At 54.5% G+C, this 18,727-nt stretch overlaps 1 protein-coding gene across 5 annotated transcripts in view; it reads left to right on the top strand.

Annotated features, from left to right (window-relative positions):
* DPP6 (dipeptidyl peptidase like 6) overlaps positions 1 to 18,727 on the top strand; it is a gene marked incomplete at its 5' end in the record, with an annotated part of 373,544 nt that overhangs the window by 188,457 nt on the left and 166,360 nt on the right. Inside the window, one exon of one of the 5 annotated variants that reach the window (XM_081148108.1) lies at positions 11,665 to 12,068. The exons of 3 other annotated variants lie outside the window; for them this stretch is intronic. In XM_081148108.1, coding sequence (XP_081004234.1) covers positions 12,012 to 12,068 — 57 coding nt within the window. Of the gene's footprint in view, positions 1 to 11,664; positions 12,069 to 18,727 lie in introns of those variants that run through there. One more of the 5 variants, XM_081148110.1, reaches the window with a different exon arrangement.

The raw sequence follows: 18,727 nt of genomic DNA, 5'->3' as shown, positions 1-18,727 counted from the left end.
ACAAAATGTCAGAAATCATTTTTTGAAATAAAACAGAACCTTTAAAAATATATATATATATATTCCCTGCCTGGTGTTGCTCAGTGGTTAGAGCATCCGCCCCTGCACCAAAGGGTCATGGATTCAATTCCGGCCAAGGGCACGTGCCCGGGTTGCAGGTTTGATCCCTGGCCCTGGTCAGGACGTGTGCAGGAGGCAGCCAGCCGATGTGTCTCTCACATGGACGTGTCTCTCTCTCTCGCCCCCTTCCACTCTCTCTGAAAAGCAATGGAAAAATATCCTCAGGTGAGGATTTAAAGAAAAAGAAAAAGAAAAATTGAGGCCTTGGGCTGCGAGGGGCTGGAACTGGGAGCTGTCATGACCGAGCCTCGTCACCCACACGTGTTTCCACCTTCAGAGGGGCGGCCACCACGGACACTGTTGCTCCGAACATTTCCAAAGCGTTTGAACGAATTCACTACGTTTCTTGAAAATATTTAATGAGGTTACATCACAGTCCTTAAAAAAGATGTGTGTGTGTGTGTATCTGTGTGTGTGTACATACATGGGCATGTTGTGTTATGTGCAGTGTGTGAGTGTGGTGTTTGTCTATGTGTTTGGGGTGTGTGGTATGTGCTGTGTGTTGTGGATGTGTGTGATCTGTATGTGACGTGTGTATGTGGATGTGTCGGGTATCTGTGTAGTTTGTATATGGTGTGTTGTGTGTGGCTGTTGTGTGCGTGGTTTGGTGCATGTGTGTGTATGTGTAGTATGTGTGTGTGTGTGTAGCGGGTGTTTGGGCCGTGTGGTTTGTATGTGGGGCGTATTGTATACTGTCTGTGGGGTGTGTGTGGTTTGCATGCCCTGTGTGTGTGTGTGTGTGTGTGTGTGTGTGTAGCGGGTGTTTGGGCCGTGTGGTTTGTATGTGGTGTGTATTGTATACTGTCGGTGGGTTGTGTGTGGTTTGCATGCCCTGTGTGTGTGTGTGTGTGTGTATGTGTAGTATGTGTGTGTGTGTGTAGCGGGTGTTCGGGCCGTGTGGTTTGTATGTGGGGCGTATTGTATACTGTCTGTGGGGTGTGTGTGGTTTGCATGCCGTGTGTGTGTGTGTGTGTGTGTGTGTGTGTGTGTAGCGGGTGTTTGGGCCGTGTGGTTTGTATGTGGGGTGTATTGTATACTGTCTGTGGGGTGTGTGTGGTTTGCATGCCCTGTGTGTGTGTGTGTGTGTGTGTGTGTGTGTGTGTAGCGGGTGTTTGGGCCATGTGGTTTGTATGTGGGGTGTATTGTATACTGTCTGTGGGGTGTGTGTGTGTGTGTGTGTCTAATCATTTGGAGGTGAGCGCGGTGAACACCGTGGCCGATCGATCCAGGTCGTTCTGTGCAGGGCTGAAAACCCAGCTGTGCGACTGTAAAATCCCGCGGTTGGCGCCGTTGGGCGGCCAGGGCGCTGCCGGGTGGCCTGCAGGGGGTCGCAGGGCCAGCGCGTGGCCTCCAGAGCCGGCGCCCTGCCTGCGGCCGGAAACAAGCCGCCCCGGGAGCGGCGCCTCCTCACTGTGCCTCGCGCGGGGGCTGTGTTTCGGGTGCAGGCTCTTAGTTTGATTTCTGAGTCCGAGATAAACTCTTAGGGAAGGACGTGAACGGGCCTGCTGAGCGCGGGAAGGCGGGAACGGAAGCCCAGCTCTAATTGGGGGGGCGGGGGTCCCCGTTGCCTGTTTAAAGGACTCGCTTGCTGGGAGCGTGTTGCCAGTTCCCACCCTTTGGCCTAAACCTGAGGCCACTCGTCCTCAGAGAGGTTTGCTTCCGATGAAGAGCCGCAGTCGCCTCTGAGAGCGCGACCCTGGGCACGCCCGCGCAGCCCTGCCTTCCCCGGGGGGATCACGAGCTTTGGCCGTTGTTTCGAATCAAACCGCTTCTGTCTTATTCAAAGCGCGGGACGTTTCATAACTCTCGGCGAACGTCAAGAACGAGCCGCAGGATGCTGGGGCAGAAAAGCTGCCTTTAGCACAGAGAAGAATGAAACCATTGTTTACCCCCCACGGCCCCTGGCAAATGGGCCACAGCGGAGGCTTCCTGTGTGATCCGTGGCCTGTCGTTACAGGTAACAGCGTATTTATCACTCCTCTGTTCAGTTTGCGTGTGGTTTTCCTTTTTAAAATGTATTTTATTGATTTCAGGGAGAGAAGAGAGAGGGAGAGAGAGAGAAACATCAATGATGAGAGAGAGTCATTGATCGGCTGCCTCCTGAACACCCCCCACTGGGGGTCGAGCCCGCAGCCGGGCCTGTGCCCCGACCGGGAATCGAACCGCGATCTCTTGGATCCCAGGTCGACGCTCACCCGCTGAGCCAGGCCGGCCGGGCTGCCTTCGTGTTTTTAAAGGTTCCCGGTCTCAGAGCTCTTGAGGTAGACCCCACGCGGATGTAAATGGTGCCTATTCCTTCGGCTTTGCAAAGACTTGAGCTGAGGACTCGCGACGCGAAGCTTCCCAGGAGCCTCCTGTGGGACCCGCTCAGCTGTGGGCAGAAGCCCAGGTCTGCTGCGGGCCTGAGGCCGGGCCGGGCTGGCTCCCGCTCACGGGGCTGCCAGTGAACGACGGCCGGGAGCGGGCCCCGTAATCATCCGTCGGGAATCCCATTTGCGTTGGGATTTCGGGAACGCGGTCAGGGGCGGGTTCATTTCCGCCGCGGTGACAGCACATTTGCAGGTTCAGAATGATTCCAGGAAAGTCGCCGTGTTGGGACTTTGGTTATTTCCTTACACCGCCCAGTTCCAACGAGACAGGGTCAGGGCCACGCCGATCTCTCCCTGCGTCCGAGCCGTTCTGAGCGCTTCACGATGTTCACATATGGAGCCCTCACCCCGCCCGCTGTGGCTCAGCTGGTTGGAGCTTCATCCGTGCGCCAGAGTCACCGGTTCGATTCCTGGGTTGCGATCAGGGTGTGTACACAGGAGACAAATGATCAATGTTCCTCTCTCCTCCCTGCCTCTCTCTCTAAAGTCAGTAAAAATAAACATGTCCTTGGGTGAGGGCTAAAGAGAAAGAAAGAAAATTATATATATACACACACATATATATGTATGTATGTGTGTATGTATGTGTATGTGTGTATATATATATAAATATGTAAATATATAAATATAAATATAAATAAATATATATATATATACATACATACATATATATATACGCAGGGTGTCCCCCCAAACTGTATACACACTTTGAATGATTATAAAGTCAGTGTTTATTAACTTATAGCTCATTTTCAACATTTAAAAGAATCTGCAGAAATGAATAATTTTTTTGTCGGGGCCTGTTTTCAAACCGATGACCGCTCTGGTCCAGGCCCTGCTGATAATGCTCAGCACTGGAACCGCAAACATCAAGGATCGTTTTGTTCAGTATCTGTGCACCCTCAGTGCGTCGGCTGTTGTCGGTTTTGTCCCGCAAACTTTATTTCTTATGTGTCCCCATAAAAAAAAAAAATAGTGTGGCGGCCCTTTAGGATAAATTTTCTTTGTACAAAGCTTAGTCTGGCTTCACTCGTGACTGTATTTCAGATGAGTTAAACCAGAAAAGGAGTGAAAATTGAGTGAGTTATCAGCTGTTAAAGTGTGTGTGCATTTTTGGGGGGACGCCCTGTATATACCTGGAGTCCTCATAGCCACCCATGAGGCGAGGACATTTATTATACCATTTTTACAGATGAGGAAACTGAGGCAGGGCAAGGAACTGGACTAAAGGCAGGCAGTGGGAGACGCGAGGAGCCGGGGAGCTCCTTGGGGGTCTCTTTGATAAGGGCACTAACCCCCCGCACGAGGGCCCCACCCTCACGACCTAATTCTCTCTCCACGGCCACCCGCTGATGCCGTCACATTGGAGTCAGAGTTTAATGTATGACCTTGAGAGGGCACAGCCATCCTGCCTGCAGCAGGAGCTGAGCCTCAATGTCCTGCCTCCTGACCTAGGCCTGCCCTGTGGGCCCCACTGACCGGGTCAGTCCACCCGAGGAAGGAAGGAGCCCTCGGGTTGGAATACGCAGGAGGGTGGGGAGGGAATGTAATGCTTGGGAGAATGACCACGTGGGGATGTTGCTGAAAAATAAATGAGGTGTGATTGCTGCAATTAATCCCAATTGTTAATCAATGGCTTATTGATAAGTTCCACAGGGGCACAGAGCAGTGCCGGGAAAGCGGGACAAGACAGGCGACAGGTATTCCCGATGTTGACAGGACCTTGTTCAGGGCCTCCCAGAGAATTCCTCACGTGGCTGCAGCCAATTTTATCCGAGGAACGCGGGTCACATCTTCATCGGTCAGCGTGCCCTTCTCATTCCACCCTGACATGCAATTCGGACTTTCCCTTTTCGCCCTCCCTCCCACGGTAAGGCGGCCACTCCTCATGTCTTGCTTGGGCTGCTCCAAAAACCTCCTAACCTGGGATTCCTGTCTCCACTCGTTTTCCGCAGCCTGAAGGGAGACCTTTCTAAATGGCAGATCCGCCCGTGACATTTTATTGCCTAAATGTTTTCGGTTGTCTGCAGGGGAGAATTTGTACCCTCGGTGATCAAGAATCACTCTGGACCAGGGCTCTGCGAGCATTTTCTGCAAAAAGCAGAGAGTAAGGGGGGACATCAGGGGACATCGGTAATACTGTCCACAATAAAAAAACATAAAAAAACATAACAGACAGATAGTAAATATTTTATACTTTATAGGCCACATGTGTTTTTTTTCCTCCCAAATATATTTTTATTGGTTTCAGAGAGAGGAAGGGAGAGGGAGAGAGGGAGAAACATCAATGATGAGAGAGTCATTGATCGGCTGCCTCCTGCTCGCCCCCTACTGGGGATCAAGCCCGCAACCCGGGCCTGTGCCCTGACCGGGAATCGAACCGTGATCTCCAGGTTCATGGGTTGACGCTCAACCACTAAGCCAGGCCAGGCCACATGGTTTTTGTGACAAGTGTCTACCCTGCACTTTTAGTGCAAAAACAGCCGTTAAGTAATACGTAAATGAATGATGCAGCTGTGTTCCAATAAAACTTTATTTAAAAGACAGGAAGTGGATGGGTACTGGCCCACGGCCGATGATCTGGACCCGACTTAGATGCTCACTCTTTTACTGCATCGAGAAATCAACGTACATTGAATCGGTCAAATAAGACGGCTCAGCTGTGCTCCTTCCTAACTTAACGGGTGGTAATGGTAGGGGGACACTTAACACGAGAGGTCGGAGTGATACAGGGAGAAGATGGAACAGGAATTTGTACTGTGTTCATTTGAGTTCAGCCTGGTCGTCATGCCAGAAAACCTAAAACAACGGGACTTCTATGAAAGAGAAGTTCATTGCTTTTTTCTGTACAGGGAATTGGGGGTGAACAGCCCAGGGTGCTATGGCAACTGGTCACAAGATCCCAGGTATCTAGGCTCCTTAGGTGTGTCCCCTGAATGGCCTTGGCCTCCTGGTCAAGACTGCAGCCGGCATTCCAGGGAGAACGATGGGGAGAGGGTGGGAAGAGGGGAGGAAATGGAGAATATTCACTGACAGATCCTGCAAGTCATGTCTCCATAATGCCTGTCATAGTCCATTTTCATGTGTCAATTTGGCTGGGCCATGGTACCCAGTTTTTAGTCAAACTAGATGTTGCTAGGAGGTTTTGTCTCATATGTGTGTGTGTGTGTGTGTGTGTATGTGTGTGATTAACATGTAAATCAGTGGACTCTGAGTAAAGCAGATTACCCTCCATAATGTGGGTGGGCCTCATCTAATCAGTTGAAGGCTATCAGAGAGAAAAGATAGACCTCTAGTTAGAAAGTGGGAATTCTGCCTCCACATGGCCTTTGGACTTGACCTGCAGCATCAGTGGTTTCCAGGGTCTCCAGCCTGCTTTCCTACCCTGCAAATCCTGGGAAAGTCCCCACAATCAAGTGAGCTGATTCTTAAATATCTCTCCTCTCCCCCTGGCCTTCCCCCTTCTCCCGCCTCCATTTTTTCTTTCTCCAGAGACTCTAACCTTGCTGGACATATTCCTTTTCATTTTTAGGGAACTACAAGTGAGAAGTAGCTTTTCTTACAGAGGGTTAATGCTAAAAAATGCAAAACCTTCATGATCCTAAAGACATTTTGACCTCTATCTACATTACAGCTGCAAGGCAGCCAGCATGCCTGCTTTCTGTAGATGGTTTTGCTGTGTGCACATAGTAGGTGCTCAATAGAGACTTGCTGACGGAATGATTCTTCATGGGAAGCTGTCTTAGCTGATTGGCTACCCAGGGCAAGGCGAGCAGAGATCAGAGGAGGGAGAGGTTGCCTCCAGCTGCAGAGGGACCCAGGCCTGAGTGTCTACAGACAGACCCGGGAGCTGAGCCTGTGCTGGCCACCCTCAGTGGACGCATCTGGAGGGGAGAGAGGACCTGGGCTAACTCAGCGGCCCAGGTGAGCAAGCCTCCTTCCAGGGGCACTGCAGAGGACCGCTGCGCCTCAGGTCCCTTCAGCGGGACCTGCAGGTATCAGAGATTCTCAGTGACACTGGCAACGGTGCTGGTGACAATGGGAGGTGAAGACACGGCGAGACAGGCAGCCGGCAGTGTCCTGGTTGGCAGGCAAGCCTGCTCCGTGCCCCGCCAGGCTCCGGCTGCTCGTGCCCCGGGTGGGCGCAGTGAGGAGCTGGCTTGGCCGAGAACCAGGCGCCAGCGCCGTCCCTGCTCAGGTTGTGGCCGCTCTGAACAGGCTCAGCTGCGGAATGAAGGTCCCCCTGCTGGCAGCCGCTTCGCCCGGGCAAGGGGCTGAGACGGAGGAAGCACCTGAACTTCCCATGGGATCCTCCCTGGGCACCAAGGGAGGGACTCACCCAGAGCAAGGCCTGAGTGGAAGCCTCCACTGCCTGTCGCTGGGCCGAAGCTGCGTCATCTGGGGCCGCCCTCTTTGAAGAGCTAAGGAGGGGCGCTTCTGCTCCAGCCCTTGCGGGGTTTGAGGAGACATGGGAAGCGTGTGTGTGCGTGTGTGTGTGTGTGTGTGTGTAGCAAAGGTTCTGACCAGACAGTTGCCACCGCTCCCTTTTGCTGCAATGATGTGACTTTGTAAGGGCTTCTTGCTCATTTCAAGTTCAGTGTCCTCGTAAGTAGAACGGGGCTAATAGGGCAATGGGCTGAATGGTGCCCTCCCCCCAAATGTACATGTTGAGGTCCTAACGCCAGCACCTCCGAACCTGACTGTTTGGAGAGAGGGCCCTTAGAGCGCTGATTAATAATAGACATTTCTCCTAAGAAGACATACAGATGGCTGACAGACATAGGAAAAGATGCTCAGCATCACTAGTGCCAGGGAGATGCGAATTAAACCCGCAATGAGGTGGGTCCAGAACGGCTCCATCAACACGTCAACAAACACGTGCTGGCGAGGGGGTGGGGAAAGGGCCCCGTGCGCTGCTGGTGGGGATGCAGACTGGGGCGGCCACTGTGGAAAACGGTGTGGAGGGTCCTCAAAAAATTAAAAATGGAACTAGCATAGGACTCAGCCATTCCACTCCTGGGTAGTTATCCAAAGAAAACAAAAACACTAATGTGAAAAGATAGCTGCACCCCCGTGTTCACTGCAGCGTTATTTACAGCAGCCAGGCCGCGGGAGCAACCCAACGCCCGTAGAGAAATGACTGGGTAAAGCGGAGGAAGTGGAGCGTATGTGTAACGGAATATTACTCAGCCGTCAAAAAGACCAAGGCACGGCATTGGTGATAGTCCGGGGGGAGGGGGTGTCAGATGCTAAGTGAAATAAGTTATTTATTTGTAGACTCTAAAGAAAAAAGCAAAACAAAATAGTGAACAAAATACGGACTCATGGGTATAGAGAGCAAGCGGATGGCTGCCAACGGGGGGGGGGGGGCGATGCGTAAAAATAAACCGATAAATTTAAATAAGTAAGGAGGGATTGCCAAAAATAAGAAAAATAAATAAAATAACTGAGTGGTTTTGAACAGGAGACTGTTTACTGAGGAATATGAGTCATATCTGGAAATTATAAGCCTATTTTGTTTAAAAGTGATTACTACAGGTAGAATAAAAAATAAACAAAGTGATTAAGGTGAGCTGAGGTCAGACGGGCGGGTCCTAATCCTGCCTGACTGGGGTCCTTCTAAGAAGAAGAGATTAGGGCACCGACGGCACCGGGGGTGACCAGGTGTGGGCACGGGGGGTGACCAGGTGCGGGCCCTGGTGGTGACCAGGTGCGGCCCCGGGAGAGGACGGCTGTGAAGGGCATGGGAAGGAAACCGCCTCAGCCCTGGCTTCTGGCCCTGCCCCTGGGAGAAAGTCAGTTTCTGTTGCGCGAGTCACCCCGTCGGGCGGCCTGGCAGGTGCCTGCAACAGTGTATCCAGCAGCGTCTTCAGGATTCGCTGAGATACTATGTATAAAACGCTCGGTGTGTCCCTGGCGCAGGCACTAGTTACATCTTTTCAACAGTCCCCGCTCCAGGCATTTCCGGCAGCGGGGCTCCCGGGGACACGGCTGCCACCGTTCAGATTCCTCTCTGGCTACTTACTGGCTGGGTAGCTGTGGGTTCCGTGGTTCAATTCTCCGAACATCGATTTCCGTTTGCACCGTGCGGGAGGCGGCGGGCCGGCCTCGCGGAGCTGCTGGGGGTGGGACGGCCACTGTTATGCGGTCGTCGTGGGGGCGAGAAAGCGTCTTCGCTCTCCCTTCGCTCAGCAGGGCCAACGTCAACTAAGTCCCCTCGCGGGAGGCGCGGGAAGGGGGTGCAGAGGCACTTTTGCTACTCTCCTGTCGCTGGTGGACTCACCCTTCCTTCTTCATGCCATATTCCCGAAACCTGTAACTATTGGAAACCATACTGTTCCTATACGCTGTTTTCCAGAAGTGTATCCATACTTTTGTTCTTGTCTGCGCAGCCGCGTGGGGCACCACGTCCCGCACCTGCCGTGGTTAACCTTCCCTCCGCCCAGCGCCCCAGGAGACTTGCCTTCCAGCGGCTCCGGGAGCGGGGCTCTCCGTGTCCCTATCCATAGTGACTGTCACAGGCCTTGAACGTGACGGGTAAACCCGAGCCCGAGTTTGTGCTCTGGGGGGACACTGACTCGTTTGAAAACATGCATAAAAGGCCGCGCTTTCTCTCTCTCACCAGATCTACCCTCTTGACGGATTTTTAAGCGTACGGTGCGGGAAGTTAACGGGAGGCAGGGCGGTGTAGGGCAGAGCTCAGCTCTAGGACTGCGTGGCGGGGATCTGCATGGTGGGAATTCGGTACCCACACTGGGCATCTCCCCCTGTTCCCTCCCTGCCCCCACCGGGCCCCTGGCAGCCACTATTCTACTCGCTGCTTCTAGGACTTGACTGTCAGACTCCTCAGAGCAGCGAATCCCGCAGAATCTGCCCTCCTGTGACTGGCTCACTTCACCCCGAGCGAGCGGCGTCCTCGAGGTTCATCCCTGTCATTGCATCTCACAGGAAGTCCCGCCCTTCTCTGTTAACAGCCGTCCAAGCCAAGTCCGCAGAGAAGGTGGCCTCGGGGACCTGGCGCCAGAGAGTCCCAGGGAAAGCCTAAGTGGCACCACCTGCCTGTCCCTGGACCAGGCTGGCCCACTCCCTCCCGCCAGGGACTCCTGAAGGGCAGGGATGACGAATGAGGGTGCGGGGGCCTCGGGGTGCTGTCCAGGCAAGCGCCCAAGTGAGCCGATGATCTGATGCCAGCAGGGGGCTCCTATGAAGTGTCAGGTAGAATCTTGCAATGTGTGCAAAGTGCATTATACCCACACTCATTTGAGGTGTAAAATAGTAATTTGGGTCTTTACCAGAGGTGCCCGAAGGGAGAGGTTGTGTGTTATTCCCCACGGCACACACCTCAGCGCCCCAGGGCACCACCAGCTTAGCTGGGACCCGAGGCCCTTTGCCCCTGCCCCTACCCCTGGGTGTCAGTCCTGGGTGCGGCCACGGCCACCGTGGGTTAGCAGGGGACCCTTTTGGGGGCTTTTAGCAGAAGGTGGTTTAAGGTCTGACCCGCCTCAGGAGTTTTCATTGGAGAGGAGCCCAGAGGACAGATCGCTTCTGAGACGCTCAGAATGGGACTGACCCTGCGAAGTACAATTTGCAGCAGGGACTGTGATCTCACCTGTCAGCAGGTCCTCCTGGGGCCACTGCTCTCCAGCTATGTGAGGGGCCAGGGGCCAGGCCTCCTTTCTGAGTCTTTGTTGCTGGGGCCTCCGTGGCAGGGTGGCATGGGGACCCCAGCGGCTTCACTTTGCACTTTGGAGCCTGTAGCTGTAGGAGGACTCCCCTGAGAGCTTGCTGGGCCCGGCACCCTCCCTTCAGCCATGGAAACTTCGCCACCAGGTCCCCAGCCCCTCCGGTCCTGCAGGGGGTCCGTGCAAAGGGGAACACAGGGCAGTGCACGGCCCTCCCGTGGGGAGGGTTTTACAAGGGGGTGCTCCTTGCCCGTATTCTTGGCTGAACCACACATCTCCCGGCTGTGCCAAGGAAAGTCTTGAGCCAGAATGTAGTGCAGGCCCTGGCAAGGGTGACGGGCAACCCGGCCACTCTCGGGACTCATCTGTGCCTCGAGAAGACACAGTGCCCTGGAGTCTGCCAGCATGTTCTGTGAAATGACAGGGGTCCCAGGGCTTCGGGGAAGAGCTGAGTGAGGGGAGTCTTCCCTTAGACACCTTTGGGATGGAGGCGTATCCACGTAGCCTCCTCTCTGAAGGAGCTGCCCGGTGTCTTACCGAGAGGCCGGGGTGAGCAGTGATGCGCGAGGACCTTCTCACTGAGACGTTTGTTCCTACTGAGTGCAGGGCAGCTTGGCTCCCCAGGCCAGCCAATGCCCCACCCGGAGCCCTGCTGGTGGAGGAAAGGTGGAGGCGTGTTAACCGAAGGCGTTCCCACCCGCCAAGTACTGGCGACCTGTCCTGGGAGCTCCCCACGGGCTTTCTCCTGGAGCGGCCACCTGTGTCCCCCTGAGAGGGGCAGTGGCCCAGCCGGGTCAGGACAGGGCAGCGAGGACCTGCAGGGAGAGCAGGGCCGCCATCTCCCCTGTGTCCCTGCTCCCCCCCATCACCCAGACTCAGCGGGCAGCCTTGGCCTCCCCTAAGGTCGCCTTCAGGCTCCCGTCTTTCATCCCAGACACCCTTGGGAGCCTGGCTGATTTTCAAAGACAAACAGGAGAGCCTTTGAGTTAAAAGATGAAACCTACGTTTTCTGAAATGTAAGGAAAATAAAAACCAAGATTCCCACCGCTGGCTTCCTGCACGACCGGCTGGGCGCGCAGAAAAGATGGCATTCTTTGGTGCCCACAGACCACCTGCCTCCTCAAACGCCCCCGGGCACTTGGCACAAGGGAAGAATGAAGACCGTCTCTCCCCTGGCCCCTCGGTGCCCCCCTCCGCCCAGGTGCGACCCGCGGCCGGCTGGGCTCCTGCCGCCCCCGCCAGGTGCAGGTTGGGCCACCTGGGCAGGGCGGGGACAAGTTCCCGGGGCTGCGGCCGTGCGCACCCCTGGGGCTCTGGCCTGGGTCGGCCCGCAGTTCCAAGGGCCTCCTCCCTGGCACCCCCTCTGCAGGCTCCTCCCCCCCAGCGCCCCCCCAGCCCCCTCCCCACCCGGCCGCCCGCAGCCGAGCATGCGCCGTGCGCCGGGGGCGGGCGGGAGCGGCGCGCACACTCGGGTCCCCTCCCTGCACCGCGCCGCCAGTTGCCGGTTGCTAAGCAGTCGTCGTGGTTACTGTAGCGATTGCAGAGCCCGCCGCTAATTGGAGAAGCCCGGCTGAGCCGCAGCATCTTCCTTCTCCGGATCCGCTCCCGGCGCTTGGCTCTGGAAAGGGGAGACCAGGCTGGTCCGCCCGCCGTCCCTCCCCCACCCTCCCCAGAACCGCCGCGCGGGGTCGGAAAGATGGACTGAGCCCGGGTGCCACCCCCCACCCCCACCCCCCACCCCCCACCCCCGCCGATCGCGCTCCTCGCCGGGGGCTCCAAACTCGCCGCGCCAGCCGATCGCACCTGCGCCCGAGCCGGTGCGCGCCCCGGACGCGCGACCATGACCACGGCCAAGGAGCCCAGCGCCCCGGCGAAATCCGCGCAGCAGCAGGAGCAGGTAACGCCGCGGGGCCGTGCCGTGGGCGCGCGTGTGCCCGCGACACGGAGGAACCGGGTTTCGGGTGTGCGATGCCTGAGCCACAGCGGGCAGTGGGGGAGCGCGCCCGGGGCGCGCTGCGGGGCCTGCCTTCCCCTCCCGCCACCCCCCCTATTTCTAAAAGCCCCCCCCCTCGTGTTCGGTCCATCGCGTGGCAGTGGGAGCTCCTGCTGAGGTCAACTTGATGTGAAGGGACTTCGGACAAAGGCCTCTCCGGCCAGGGCTGCCTAATTTAGCCTGTGCCCCTTGGGAAGGTTTCCAAACTGGGGGGCGGCTGCGGAGGTGGGCAGCCCCCCTCAAAGTTCAGCTTATTCCCACCCTCCAGTAGGAGTTGGCTTTGCTTCTAACCTAAGTCAAGAGAAGGCGCGTTTAAAGGACTTTCCTCGGGTAACCCTGTCCCTCCCCTCCTTGCTCCATTCAGTGTTTCTGAAGGAATTCAGGCACAGCGGCCGTCCCGGGGATTGGGAGGGTGCAGGCTCTCCCGGTTAGAAAGGCTGAGGGCGCAGAGCCTGGCCCGGTGGGAGCCGCAGCTCACGGGGAGCTGGTCTGAAGGGCTGGCTGGGGGTGGCCCGGGCTTCGCTGGGGTCTCCCCATGGCAGCCGGCAGCCAGCGCTCACCCTGCCCCCAGGGGCCCACCCTGGGCAGGCACTTGGGGGTCAAGGGGACCCAGCGGCTGGGTTTTGCCACTTGTGTCCGTGTGATTCCCTTCTCGGGAGATCTGGAGGATGCTTATAGGTTAATTCCTGCTCCCTTCTCCTCAGGGAGGTCACCGAAGGCGATCCTGGGAGACCCCAGTAGATTCGAAGAGCAGTTTTCTCGGACCCGGGAAATCAACAGCGTAGGCTGCGGTCCCCTGTTTATTTCAGGGCTGTGCTGGCCAGGAGCGGGGCCAGGACAGGAGGCCCCCCTGGAGTTCGGGAAAGCAAGGCGCCTTTAGGGGGACACTGTGTGACAATCCCACCGTCAACTATTCAGAGACCGCCTGAAGGCAATTTAGCATCTGTATTTCATGCGAGCTGCGTTTTTTTAGGTCATTTTCTCAAAACCCGTTTTCGATTGAAAAAAAAGAAAAATACCATCTTGTTACTCCCATTGTGGTCACCATCCGCTCAAGAGCTCAGGTGCAGTTTGGTTTCTTCTGGGGAGAGATCTGGGGACTGCGGGGACCTGAGAATTCTGGGCTCCGGCGGCCGCGGTGCCGGGAGGTTAGCGCTCAGTGCAGCGTGGAGACCGGCGGGTCCCATAGGCACGCGGAGCCGCCTCCTTGACGAACCGCCTACGGAGCATTTATTCAGTAAAGAAATACGCCCACCCCAGGCCGGCACCCTCTCTCGCCATGGCATGGCCGTGCCCTGGGCTTGCGGGCTCCAGCGAGGACTCAGGTGGCATTTCTGACGGTGGGTCACAGGTGCCGGTCAGGGCGAGGAGACTTCTCTAGTCACAGGTCCAGCCGGAGGGCAGCGCTGGGAGGCCCCGTCTAGGTCTGGGTTACGTAAAAGCAGGTTGGCGGCTGCCAAACAGTTTGCTCTCTGCCTGCTCCGCCTACCAGGAGAGTGGAGGTCACCGGGGTGTGGGTTTTGGGGGGTGTATAAGCTCTCGTTTGACTTCGTACCTTTGGGTCATTGGAAATCCACCCCCCACTCATGCACCTGCTTCGGTCGTGGGAGACGTCAGCAGGTGTAACGGGGGCGGGGGCACAGGGCGGCTGTGGCCCCGGGAGCAGCGGGGAAGGCCCCAGCCCCCCATTCTCAGCGGCATCTTCTTGGCGCCGAGGAATGCACGGAGCCCACCCCGTGACGTGGGACATGTTGGGGGTGGACAGCAGAATTGGGGTAGGAGAAGCCGCACAAACGCACCCTTAGGGACTGGGGTGGAAACTCCACCAAACCGCTCGGGACGCAAAGAACTGAACGGGACGCTTAGTTCTAGAGGCCGTCTCCTCTTTTCCCACTCTCAGTTCGTAAAAGGCACTGAGACGGCTTAGTCTGCGCGCTTGCACCCGGAGCTCCGACTGAGTTCTCCAGCTCACCTTCCCCCTGAAGCTCCGGGGTGGCCCCGTCCGCGGGTGGTGGGATTCACGGGGAGGCCGGGACAGAGGGAAATGTCCCAGGTTGTTGTTTTTTTCAGGAGACAGAAACGAACAGATGCTGGTTTGCACTTTGGTTTGGTTTTTAAGTTGGAGATCATTTCATTGGACTAACTTTATAGCTTTCTCTCAATCATCAGGCCTTATTTCCTTTTTTTAAAAAAAACTTTTATTGATTTCTCAGAGAGAGAGGAAGGGAGAGGGAGAGAGAGAGAGAAACATCCATGATGAGAGTCATGGATCGGCCGCCTCCTGCACGCCCCCTGCTGGGGATCGAACCTGCAGCCTGGGCCTGTGCCCTGACCCGGAATCGAACCCTGACCTCCTGGTTCATAGGTCAAACACTGAGCCACCCTGGCTGGGCTGAGGTCTTTAAAATATTTTTATTGATTTTTATAGAGAGAGGAAGGGAGAGAGAGCAAAACATTCAGTGAGAGAGAAACACCCATCGGCTGCCTCCTGCACGCCCCCCACCCGGGATCAGGTGCTAGCAGCACCTGCGTCTCGTACTTGAGGCATTAATCTGAGGGCTGGGTTTGGTGGGGCCTGGTTCCGGTGTCCAGCATTCTTGAACAATTCATGGATCTTCATTAGATGACCGCTCAGTTCTCAGCAGCTGACGGAGGTGGGGCGCCGTTTCTGAAAGGCCTTGGCGGTCAGGAGCCACCATGGGGGCGGTGGCTGGAAGGAACTTCTGTAGGCTGAGGATTACTGCACTTTAATGGAAAAAAATCTAGGAAAAGGTAGAAGCCCCAGTGATTTTACCTGTTAATTAGAAATGGCCGTTTCTTCTGGTTTGTTTGCTAAAATATGTACTAAAAATAGGTGAATATCTGGAAAGAGTGTTTTGTTTTGTTTTGTTTTTTTAAAGGATGCTGTGTGAACACATTGGAATAAACCAGAGGGAGAGCAGGCTTCTGGAAGACTACGGCTCTTTCTCTTTGGAGACTCTAAAATTGATTTTTGAATGAGGTATTAACAGCCTAGAAATGCTGGGAAAGAATAAATCTTTTAAGCTGTGTGAATTGAGTTCATCCTCTGGCTCTGAGGCCAATCAGATGGCAGGTCCCTCGGTGAAAACCCAGTCGCCTTGGCCCGCACTTGCTTCCCCTCCTTCCTGCCCAGACTTAAGCCCAGCAGGTGAAATAGAAAAAGCTGAAGCTAATTTGATTTAAATTCAGAGTATTCTCAAAAACATTCTGAATCCCTCCTTGGAGAACCAAATTAAGGGACTTCTCTCCCCCCCCCTTAAAATCAATAAGCCCTGGCCGGGAGGCTTGGTTGGTTGGAGCACTGTCCTGTACACTGAAAAGTTGCGGGTTCGATTCCCAGTCAGGGCACATACCTGGGCTGCAGGTTGGATCCCCGGTTGGTGTGTGTACAGAGGCAACCGATCGATGCTTCTCTCTCATTGATGTTTCTCTCTCTCTCTCCCTTCCTCTCTCTCAAATCGATAAACACATCCTCGGGTGAAGATTAAACACACACACACACACACACACACAGTAAAAGCACAGATTTGGTTTAAAATCTGCTGTCCTCATTCCAGCGATGGAATATAAGAAAGCCGTGGTCAGTGACGTTGGGAAAGAAAAGAGGCGTCATGGAGATGAGTTCCCCATGCTCCCAGGGCATTGTGCATCTTCCCCCAATACTGAGCAGGGTCTGTTTCTAGTGGCCACTTCTGTGGGGGGGGGGGAGATGGACACAGAGTCAGGGGCCACATACATCACAAAATCACACAGTCGGAAAGGACCTCGGGGGGCACCCTGTGACCCAGTCCACCCTCTTGGGCTCAGGAATCTCACGAATAAACGAGAAGCTCCTTTCCTTAAAAGATCTTTACGTATTGGAGATAGTCTGTGTTCTGTGGCCAACCTGGATCCTTTGCTCTATGTCATGTTCAGTCACCCCTGTACCTCCCTGGGACCTGGAAACCAGCCGATCTGATCCGTGTGTAACAATTATGTTTTGTCACTTTGTTTGTCCTCGAGCTGCACATGTCCTAACATGTAGCCCCGATGTTCCTATTCTCTTACATGATGGGTCCCCAACCTGGTGCTGGCTGATGGGTGACATTGTTGATACGAATCATCGTAACAGTAACGCTAGCACAGGGGAGTTTTGTGAAGTGAATGCCTGTGACCAACGGCGCGTTCTGTAAAGTGCACGTTGAAATGCGTGGAGACTGGAATTCTGATCCAGGACAGACTTGCCCAAGGGCGCCCAGGTGCAGAACCAGGACAGGACTCCTCGCAGTCCCTGCCCAGTGTCCTTTGTCCAGTAGTGACATTAGACACTGAAACAGAGGACGTGGCTTGGACCATCCATCATAAGAGTTAATTTTTTATGGAACTGTGTTAAAAGGAGAAAGCAAAAAGGCCTCCGCAGTGAAGATAAATGTGGTGTTAAATAAAAAACGAAAGTGGGAGGAAACCCAGGAAAATCAGATTGAATATTATGGCTTTTTTAATGAGTCTCCTGAAGGCAAGGTAGTCTTTTTGCGGTTCAGAAAGTGGGCCATGGAGTCAGTACTTGTACTGGTATAGATTAAAATCCTGTTCTGTCCAGGATCTAAGTTATCTCCCGAGGAAAGGAAACTGGAGGGTGAAGAAGACGGAGGGCAGGTCATCAAGACTGTGTAGAAATACATCTAGTCCTCATGAACCTCGGGACAGGGAGGGAGACGCAGTGTGGCCGCAGGATGGGTGGGGGGAGGAAGGCTGTGGGTGGAGAACTGCAGTCGTGGGCACCCTGGAGAGAGCTCCTGCAGAACAAGAAAGAAATCTCTGCCTGGGAACCCCCGTGGGTCCTGGAGACGGGGCGGAGGGGCCTGAGCGGGAGAAGATGGGCGTAGCAGGGTGAAGTCACGAGGAGAGCAAGCAGGGTGGCTTGGGTGGTGCTCTTCTTAAAAGAAGGACATTTAGTGTCATCACCAGAGCCAACCACATGGCAGTGAAGCAAGCATCCACCTTGAAGCCATCCCCTATTGTGCTCTGGCATCTACGAGTGGTTCCCGGTCTTCTGAGATGCAGGTTACAGGAGATACTCAAAGAAGTCACTAGGCAGGTGCCACTTAATGGGCTAAATGAGAACCGGACAACCCCAGGTGGGCTGTGTGCGGAGCCCCAATGCAGCACGGGTGGAAGGCGGCTGACTTTTCCTTCTGGAAAATGCCTTCTCTGCACCAGATGCATTTCCCTGGGCAATGATGTCACTCCGCCGAATCCTTTTTAGTAGTGGCGTTACCACGGAGAGCTTAGCCGAGACCTCAGGTGCTCTAGGGGAGCCTGGTGGGCTTGGCCGGCTGGAAATACGTTTTATTAACCTTCACCCGCACGTCCCCGGTTCCAGGTGCTCATGGAGAACGTCAGGATGCTAATCACTGGGCGGAATGAGCGGTCGCCGCGTTTCTGCCTCGCTGGGAATCGTAGTTTTATTACCGTCCCTGCAAATGAGCCACACCGGTGTCTGACGGTAACCCGTTGGGTTTTGCGGTCGACATCGTTCGCCTCCTCTCCACCAGAAAGAGAGGGAAGAACAAGCCTGCGGGTCTAGACTTCCAAAAATTGAGGAAAAGTATATAATTTGAGAAAGAAAGGGTTCTGTAGAGGCTTTGGGAGACCTGTGATGGTTTGGAGCCCTAGCTTTAAAAAAATCAGACGAGCAGAGGTTGCATATTCTTGTTTCACATGTATCGTCTGCAAAGCCCAAAATGAATTACAGTGTTGTTTTAGGTTTAGCTACATTGTGGCCTTAAGGTTTGCAAAGCCCATATGAATTGCAATGTTTCTGTTTCAAGTTTTAGGCTTGGTTACATTGTGGCCTTAATGTTTAGAAAGTCCAAATGAATTACAATGTTTCTATTTCACGTTTCAGGTTTGGTTACCTTGTGGCTTAACAGCAGGGGAGCAGATAACCATGTCAATTTGGGTGGAATTTAAGCCTAACTCTTTGTTGTAACTCTGCATGAGGCTGGCGTTCTCCAACCTGTATTCCTTGGAGTGAGGAAATAAGTAAATGAAGGGGGATGGATGGGTGAAGAGGGTTGGAGGAAAATAGCTCAGGTAAAAATAGCTCAAGTCAGAAAGTTCCTTGTCAGTCCTCCTTCCTCTCCACCTGTCGTGTACTTTTCAGGACTCTTTCCTGCCATGTGCCCACCTAGGCCTTTAATTGGCTCTAGTACCTGTAACCTACCACTGTTTGCTCTTAATTGACTCACTCTATCAAAATCCTTCCATGTGCTGCTCTACCTGGGCCCCGCTAATGACGGAGATAAATCTGATCATTAAAAAAATTTGAAGGTCCCCGAGAACATCCGTAATCTTCGCAAGTAACTGTGGATGTTGCAACCCCATGGAATTACTAGTGATTGGAATTTCAGGTATGAAATTAGAGCAGAACTGATGGAAGAAAAAATAGGGTGTTTAGTCATAGTCGTTAACAAAAAAATAGCCCTGGCCCATGTGGCTCAGTGTTTAGAGCGTCAGCCTGCACACCGAAGGGTCACAGGTTTGAGTCCTGGTCATGGGCA

Source organism: Miniopterus schreibersii (assembly GCF_964146895.1).
Source record: "Miniopterus schreibersii genome assembly, chromosome: 9".
Taxonomy (NCBI): Eukaryota; Metazoa; Chordata; class Mammalia; order Chiroptera; family Miniopteridae; genus Miniopterus; species Miniopterus schreibersii.
The sequence above is the reverse complement of the archived record's forward strand: the minus strand, read 5'-3'. Positions and strand labels throughout refer to the sequence as shown.